The sequence below is a fragment of the Clinocottus analis genome, unplaced genomic scaffold, assembly GCF_023055335.1.
Source record: "Clinocottus analis isolate CAN_PGR_092001 unplaced genomic scaffold, fCliAna1.0.p SCAF_20, whole genome shotgun sequence".
NCBI classification, from domain to species: Eukaryota; Metazoa; Chordata; class Actinopteri; order Perciformes; family Cottidae; genus Clinocottus; species Clinocottus analis.
In genome coordinates, this window is record NW_027175932.1 from 8,505,124 (window position 1) to 8,514,403 (window position 9,280).

Genomic DNA, 9,280 nt, shown 5'->3' on the forward strand with positions numbered 1-9,280 from the left:
GTTAAGCCTCACTGTGCAAAGGGTTGATGTATTTTTGAGACAGAAGATTGTATATTTCTGGTTTGTGGGATTTACTCGTCAGCAGAAAGGGGAGAAAGAGATGAGGAGACAAAAACATGGTGTTATGTGAACCCAATCATAGACCAAGCTCAAAAGTTTGAGCACACCATGCAGTATGGGGCTTTGTGAGATGACCCATTAATGGCTTGGTGTATTCGAGGAGATTTGTTCAAAAACAAGACATTTCAGTCAAGCTACAGTCTCTTAAAAGTAACTGATAGCACTGAATAGAGACAACTCATGGTCAACTCAAGGTCAGGTGAACTTATGCTCTTGTTTGACAGAAACATGACAGTATGGATATAGACATTTATGTGTAAATATTCCCAAACGTACTGCTTTAACTCAAGCTCTGCTATGCCCATTGCATTCCGGAGTACATAGGCAAAAAATATGTCCCTGTCAAGTGTCCGTAAAATGTTAAATCCCTACTTCACAGATCATAAACCGTCTCTGACAACTTGCTTCATACGATCTTTTATCCAAACAAATTGATCCAAAAGCAGAACTGTATATCTCCTCAGAGAAAAAGCTTAGTAAAAAGCTTACCCAGTCCCATCCATGAGCTCTGGTGACATAAGCAGGGAGCGAGCTTAGACACTCAGCTAATTTGGGTAATGTTCGGGAACAATAGAAAGAGGGGCTTCACTGTGTCATCCGTCAATGACTGATGCAAGGCTGTGGAATAATTTCTACTGGGAATTGATAGGACATGGTTCTTCTTGTCCGAGGGGCATTCTTTACAATAAGGTGGTGATGTCATGCTCTTCAAACCTGTCAAAGCGTTTCCTCCGAGCATCCGTCTTCTCCATCCTCCCTAATAGTATTGGAGTGCTGGCAATTAAAGTTTTTTCTAACATGGCAAAATGTGTTAAGTTTGAGTATTTTTAAATAGAAAAGCTGCCTTAGTTCATATTTCATATTTCTATATCAGCAGTGGGTATAATGACTGTACTGACAAGAGCATGATCACCTGACTCTGCAGCTCCCCTCAGCATCTTTTCGCTCATTATTTTGGTTTTACTGCTCGTAACTTACTTATTAATCTAAACTAATGTTTTGGTTCACTTTCACCGATCTCATCAACCTTGTTTCCAGACGCAGGAGGCAGTGAGTGTTGGACTTTTTCAGCTGACCAGAAACATAACTCTGATTCAATGCCATTGAAGCTGCATGCGCGTGAAAGGCAACTCGACTTTAACCACTTTGCCACAACAATTTGATTATGTTGCGATATTATTGTTGTGCTGTTTCCAAATGGCCACATTTTCATAATAATTACTGGAATTCTTTGCATGTATTGTTGTTGTAATGTTTTGACAAAAAACATAGTTTTTGGAGTGTATAAATAACATTTAGTCAGTGCAGACCACCCCCGCTGAGTTCTCTTCTGTAGGTCTTGACTTAACTTTCTTCACCTTATGCAGCCCATCCCTCACGACGACAAGCATAAACAGAGCACAGATGTTTCTACAACCAGTTTGCGGGGGTGTCATTAAATAAGTGACGTTATTGCATGGTGGGAGCACAGTAAGCATCCTCATGTGGAGTGAAACTGGCAGTCCTCTCTTGGAGGCTGGTATAGGAACTTACTAAAAAGCAAACCGAGCATCTGCTATGGTGTTCATTTTAGCACCCAACTGTGGCACAGTCTGCAGCCTAACTCCCCTGAGGCTCTTACAACTGACAGATGGCAGCAAAGGAATCAGTCTATTCCGTGTGCGTGTGTGTTTGTGTTTATGTGTCCGCCTGCGTGTGCACTGTGTTGTCTGCATGCACATATGTGCAGACAAATTTGTGTACTTGCGTTTGCATCCCTATGTTGTGTATTTGACAAATGGTCCCTGTGAAGCTGAAATGTCTGCTTTGATATGTGCCTGATTCTCTCCAGGTGTTAACAGAGTTAAAATGCCACCTCAGGAGTGTGGACTGAGCTGAAGCTTGGAGATAAACGCCGATCTGTGACTGAAAACAGATGTTCGGTTTGATGATTGTGAATTGTGAAGCCATGAAGCCATGAAGCCATTCCATATTTACAAAATGCTTTTGTGTCGAACAAGCATGCAACAGAATATCACTATAGTATTTCTAAGGTTTGCACATTAGGGTGTAATGCTAAACTACAACAGCTTCCCTTAAATTGCAGGTGGATTGTTTCAGCTTTTCAGATTTCACCAAGGAGAAAGAACATTAGAAAAACTGCTAATTTTGTCTTTCAGCAGCGACCCAGAGCCATATCCATCAGCATTTTTCACTTACTTAGCATCATTTGATGCCTTTCTCGCTTTTAGCAAGGACCGGTCATTAAAAATGCATCTGTCTCAATTAAGGCATTAACACATTAACTCTTTACGACGCAAGACATTCACTCCTTTAGTATTTACCCATATGTGTGTGGGTGAAGCTGCAAAAATGTTCAACACAGTCGTCAGCTTGTTGCCTTATTGAGGTTTTATGTGATCATAGAGTCTGAACGAGGCTAAGACACTAAACTGATTGTAGGCTAATGTTAAGGTCAACTAGTCATAGGGAATACACAGCCTGTGGAAAAGTATAATATCATTTTAATTTGTCCATTACTTTGGCTTATATCCAAATACCTTCACAACTAATGGCTAATTTCCCATCAGCCTCAGCTGTACTTTGTGTTTGGTGCTTATTAGCAAACGTGTACTTGCTAAGATGCTAAAGTAAGATAATAAACAATATGTCTATACCTAAACATTGGCATGTTAGCTTCGTCACTATGAGTAGGTTAGCATGATAGCATTTGGCATTAGCAGTACATTCTCAGTAAATGCCCATTACCTTCAAAAGGACACCATTTGTCCTTACAGAGGCATTGCCATATTCATTTATTGGATTTTGCAGAACCTTTCAAATACAATCCATAATAGTCGCACATTACATTCATCAGCCCAAGCATGACATCACAACTGTTTGTTATCAGTGTCACAGACTCACACAAAGAAGGGGGACCATTGTTAAAGCATACAATGTGACACGTTTGTTACAATTTGGCCAACGCAGGGAAGTCATCATTTAAACGGGGGTGACATGTTTATTGCTGTGTTGTTTTTTCAGTGGAAATAAAATTTTATGACTGACGGAGGATAAAATGTCTTGTTAAGATGGACAGTGTCTGCTGCTTACAGATGCGTGTCACACAAGAAGATACACTGGATATGTGACCCTACTCAACAACACAACACCACCATGAGCTGTTTTGGCAATAGAGCCGGTTGCTGTGGCTGAACCTGAGCGTGCAGCTCCTCGAGCAATCCACGAGCCTGACACCAGCCTCAGATGATGTGAGAGCCTGTGTGAAAACGATTTTATGTGCTGTAGCTTGTTGTCAGAGAGAAAAAGCAAAATTCCCCAAAAGATTTGCCTTTAATCTGACAAATGTCTATCCAACACACTCGGATACAGATGCATAGACAAAATGCAGACAGACACCATACAAGGCCCATATTGCTGTACATCTGTTCCCACTTCAGATTCAGATGAAATGTTATTTGAGAAAGACATTTGAAGTAGACATTTTCATGACGGCTCACAGACAGACAGAAGGGGGATTTGAACAGGATATTTTTGTTGGGTGTAGCTCAGCAACCATACTTTAATTCTACAGAGTTTTTTCTAAACTTTAAATTTAAGTTCAACTTTCATGTCATTTCCTCCCTGTTGGAGAAGTATTCCCTGTGAATAGGGAATGTGTGATGAGTCCCACCATTATTCTGAGTGTGTGAGGAGGGATGAAGGAGATGATTTTGCCTCAAGGGCACTGAGTGATGCCACATCATTTTGTGGTGTCTGTCTTCTTTCCCTCTCTCAGTATCTATGTTAATTTTTTTTTTCTTCTAGCAGCTTGTTTCCTGCCTCTCTCTGCTTCCCTCGCTCCAGCCTTTCCTTCCTGCAAGCACATGGTATCATACTCCTCTTTCATAAGGCTGACATCCATCCTACACTGCATGGCCTCCTCCTGTGACAGCTAAGAGTGTGCTTCACTAATGGCTGAGGCCCTTCTTTCCTGTCTACCCCAGATACCAGGTCAGCTTTTTAGCTGAGCAGACATTCAACAGTACAAATACATGCATAATATCCATTTAACATAGGCGTACATTCTTATTGATATTACTCTAGCAATTGAGATTGTTCAACTTTCAAAATTCTGAAATTGTAAAGTGAAATATCTAAAATTCAATAAAAATAATTTAGCAAAGTGAAATATCTGATCCAGAGCTTGGAATAAAAGTCCCTCAGCTGTTGAATGTGGCCTTGTACATTCTGTTTACCAATGCCCCTACAGAGGTCCAACAATGACAGCTGTTGTGGCATGTTTTGTGTGGACTGCCCATTCCCAATTTCAGCAATCACACTGAATGAACATCCCCTGAACAAAAGCTGAAAAGCTATTTAATGCGATAAAGGTCCCTGGTTGTGTAGACATACTGGTGTTAATCTTTAATTGGACTCAAAGAGGATTGAAAACTGTTTCTCTGGCATCAACGATACCAAGTGTCAGGTCTGCCAGCACAAGACAGAGAGGAAAAGAGAGGATTTGCCGAAGCAGAGTACCAGTGCAAATCTGGCAGAGGGCTGATGAGTCACACAAAACCAGGCTACACAATAGCACAATTCTGAATCAGGACAGCACTGTCAGTTACTGGATATCTAGGGAATACTTGAACAATTAAGTTCCCAATTTAGCCAATGGACAGGAAAAACCTTTTCTGTGAGAGTATACAATGCTTAGTAAGCAATCAATTCCCCCTCAGTGGCACACAATACAGCTAAAATTGTTTCCTTCAGCCTCAAGGTGCACATTCTTTTTGTCCACTAATAGTGAGAGTGCTCCTACATCAACTATCAGCCTGGCAAGTACCACCACTAGACAGAGGGATATGTGCAGTGAGCTATTTTTCACGGAGTAAACAGGGTCATAAACTATCCATAGAAGAGGCAATTACTTCCTTATCTGACACCACAACCCATTTCAGCCAATCGAACAGCAGGAGGGGCCTCCAACCGTGCTCCTTCAGGCTGCTAACCAGGTTAGCTGTGCTGCTAACACAGGCCAGCTCTGCCATGCCAAATTGGTCCGGGAGATTTAGTGTGGCTCTTTCCCAACCCCGGGAGCCATCTGATGTTGCTCCATAGGCTAGTCCGTTCTGTGGGACCAGCAGGAGTGTGGCTAACTAGCTAGCAAGCCAGGGGGCCCTGCCAAATGTGTGTGATTTATGGGCCAGCGCAAAGGCTAATGCAGGCTGCTTTGCATATGTCCTGGTTTGGCTCTTTACTGGCTCATTTTTAGCTTTACCACCTTTGGTGCTTATAGTATTCATAGCATTGACATAAGTGCTGTAACACAGCTGCAAAATGTGTTCTCTATTTAAATGTGCTGTTGTGCAAAAAAAACAGCAACTGGTATATGGATAATTCAGAGAAAGGGTTTAGAGGACAAAAAGCAATGCAATGTGTCCGTGTGAGAGGTGGGAAATCCCACAGGATGAACCTGCTTTGAGCACCAAGGGATCCAGCTCTATTATTAAATCCATTTATGTGCTTCCACCATCACAGGTCCAACCTGACAGCCAGAGAGCGTCTTCTGATCAAATGGAAAGCAGCAAAGGGAATACCTAATACGTAAATAATCAGCTACATCCCACTGCATCATGGGAGTTTATCCACTGTACCTGACACCTGGGATTAGTATCTGTTGTCAGAAACATAGTGAGTTTATTGAGCAAGAATAGTGGCAAGTACGTGTTATGTAGAATGGCCTACAGTATAGTTTTTCATTTCATTGTAATATTGTATCACAGATTTTTGGATCTTTTTTGAACTGCTTTAAACATTTTCGGACAGTTTAGTCTGAGAAAAAACATATTTCATAACCATGTCGTAACATTTTTTTTAATCAGTAGTCTGTAGATAAGCTAGAAACTACAGCTGTCAAATAAAAGAACTATAGATGAAAAACACCTTTTAAAAAATAGTATGAATGTAAGTATAGTACAAGTGTGTCAAAACTATCAGAACAGTTTCCTGAGATGTCCTGTGCTGCTCCTGTCCGGCTCTAAGATGTAGAGTTCGCACATCTGCATCCCACTGCATGAGCAAAGAGTCACCGGTCACTGTGCTGATGCATTTTATTTGGATTGTACAGCACATCCCAGAGTTTAGTTTCCATATGCATCCTTGATCAGGCAAGTTGACCAAATCACCTTTCTTATTTACAGTAATGGCCCGAGGGAGTGAGGTGCTTCCTGCACATATCTTAACAGACTATCAGTCAGACCCACCACGAATAAATCCACCCTGATGAAGCGAGTTATTTGCAGCATTACATGTCTTGCATGCACACAGTCCTCCGTGACACTGGCTGTTTTATATCCAACTTAGGTAACCACTATCACAACTTACTTGGGGTTTAGTGCCTTGCTCATAGGTACCTCACACTGGATAGGTGCTTTTTTTTCATCATCTGCTTAAGATTCGATTTGTCATATGCCTGGTAAGAAAGAAAAAACAAACATTTCATACTACACAACAAACTCACTCCCTGCTGAGGAGGACTCACCTCTCTGCGTCTGCTGTGATTGTTTGTAAAAGATGGCAACATTTCAGCGTCACATGGGATTGTTTGTTGTCTATGTATTTGTTTGACACAAAGGATCTACAATGAGAGAGTTGGCGGTAATGGAGGTGGAACAGAGAAAAAAGCCCACCACACAAGGACTACTGTATACACAAACAAGCTTCATGTAATGCTCAAACAAAGCACACACAGACAAAGCTCTTTCCTCTCTTTTTCTGAAACAAGGTCAAAATTATGGATATGCTGTCCACATTTACAGGTAACGAGCAACAGAGTAACTGTAGAGTGGAAAAATTGTGGTTGTAGATAATATTGTCATGATAGCCACCAATGCAATTCTGCAAACCTTAAACTTAAGGAAACGATCAATAATAAAAAAGGGTATGTGACACTTCAGATCAGAAATAAATAAACACTACATTGGATCTGTGATTAGACCAAATGATACTGGAAACAGTGGTCAATGGCATGTGAATATACTGCCATCTGCTGATAGAAACCACACATCAGATCCCCTTTTGTTGGTTCTGATAGAGCTCAAAAAGTCAAGAGGAGAACAAAAGAAAAATGTATTTCCATCTTCACTACATTTCTAATTATACACTAAGAAGAGAAATTACCTGAGCAGGGAAAAGCAATATGAAAAAAGCAATACGAAATGATGTATTTAAACCTCCTGTTCTTTAAATTTTAATTTAGTGGATTCATTATTTTCATACAAATAGGAACAAGTAATGGTTATTCTTCAGAGCCCACTGTGTTGATAGGTCTGAAAATGTCTGACCAAAAATGGATTAAAACCATTGAGACAATGTAGATTGTTGTACTATGTTTAATGGTCTTGTAGCCTGACACAAAGGAAATTAGCATACATTTATGTAATACATAGCAATTTCTGTCCAACCCCAGCTTTGTGGTTCATTCAAAAATTACATTTTCACTGCCAGAAATCATCATATTGCTCAAAGGGAAAAGCCGTCATTGAAGTGGTATGGCTTTTATTGATGACAACGAAAATGAACATTGGACAGGCATCCTCTAAACTTGTCACACAGCACCATGAAAATAACTTAAATGTAAAAAGTTTAACAAATGTGTAAACATGATTGTGAAGATTAAGGTTGTTTAAAATATGTGATGCACTGTTTGTGCTCAAAGAAATAAAATTGATAAGCGACGTGTTAAAAAAAACAACCTTCCCTGCTCATTCCAAACCAAATACAGTGATTATCATACAGTTCTTTACATGTTATTAATTGCTTGACCATCTGAGAGATGTATAGTGCTAGTTGTAAATAACATTTCCCCCATTTTATGGGTTAAATTCTACCTTTCTAAGCTACTGTTTGTCCAGTTCACTTAAACTCTAAACAAGAAACAGTAATTCAAACATAAAGTAAGTTGAATATAGAAGAGGAACAGGACATGTTGTAGTATTGATAGAAGTGTTCTTTTGACAATGCTTGTATTTCTATCTGGACAAAGTGGACAACGTAGTCACATCACCCAACAGCAAGCATGTGTTCGGGCTTGAACTGATGCAGGAGTCCTATCCAGCTGTACTAAAAAGTGTCAGGACCAACACCCAACACTTTTCTGAGAGAAACAACTTCCTTTTGTTGCAACACAAAAGATGCATCTTGACCAATGACTCAGTGCGAAGAGTGTTTGGAGGTGAATACTGGATCTCTTCTAGCCACAAATTGACGTCTGGTAGTCTATTATTTACATGTCACTTGTGACAACGCTTACATTTCCAATCCCACAAGGCACAGCGCCAGCAGCAGCAAAGACACCAGGCTTAGAGTCGGCGTGACCATCGATGCTTTACCTGAGGAAGCAGCAACATTAGGAGACGAATAGGCCAAGAGAATAAAACATATCTATATGTTTATAATTTAGCACTTACCCTGAATGCTAATCTTCCTGACTGGGCCGTCCCCTCCTTCATAACGGCCGCGTACCATCAGCTCGTAGTCTCCAAACTGAGGCATGGGGAAGTCCATGAAGTGCCAGCCAGTGATGTAGACTTCCCCATAGATGTAGCCTGTCTTTCTGAACATGACCTTGAAGACAAAACACAAGGGAGATTTACACCATGTAGACTGGAATTACTCTTAGAGCTAATGAAAAAGAAAAGTGTTTGTCATGATAGATGCAAAGCACACCTACCTTGTAGTACAGTGGGAAGGAAATATTGCCAAACCAGTCATACTGGATATGATCCCACCACACATACATCCACTGTCCTGTCCAGGTAACATAGCGCCACATCCGGGGAGGATCTGGTGGAGCTGTTAACAAAAACACATCATTTATCAACACCACATCTACACAACTCTTACTGTAGGTGTTCATTGTCCCCAGATTGCAAGTCCTCAGTCTTACGCGCTCTCTTTGTGAACATCTCACAGTGTTCACCAGGGGGTCCGAGGCCGGCTCCGTTGAAGGCACGGACCTCAATGAGGTAGTGAGAGTCTGGCAGCATGTTCTCCAACCTCGTCTGGTTGGTTGCGGCTGAAACAAATATACGATGTGCTCCCGGCTCCGGATCGTCGTACTTTCTCCAGTATTTCACCTGGTTAGCAAGAAACAATATTACACATCCCATGTCAT

The 9,280-nt window shown here is 40.9% G+C and overlaps 1 protein-coding gene across 1 annotated transcript in view; it reads right to left on the reverse strand.

Moving 5' to 3' along the window:
- Positions 1-7,478: 7,478 nt before the first annotated feature.
- The window catches only part of cntn1b (contactin 1b), a 10,557-nt gene continuing 8,755 nt past the window's right edge, over positions 7,479-9,280 (reverse strand). Inside the window, exons 21-24 of the mRNA XM_068586849.1 lie at positions 9,053-9,242; positions 8,837-8,958; positions 8,574-8,730; positions 7,479-8,495 (exon numbers count right to left, since the gene is read on the reverse strand). Of these exons, the coding sequence (XP_068442950.1) occupies positions 8,413-8,495; positions 8,574-8,730; positions 8,837-8,958; positions 9,053-9,242 (552 nt within the window). The 3' untranslated portion in view covers positions 7,479-8,412. The remainder of the gene's footprint in view (positions 8,496-8,573; positions 8,731-8,836; positions 8,959-9,052; positions 9,243-9,280) is intronic.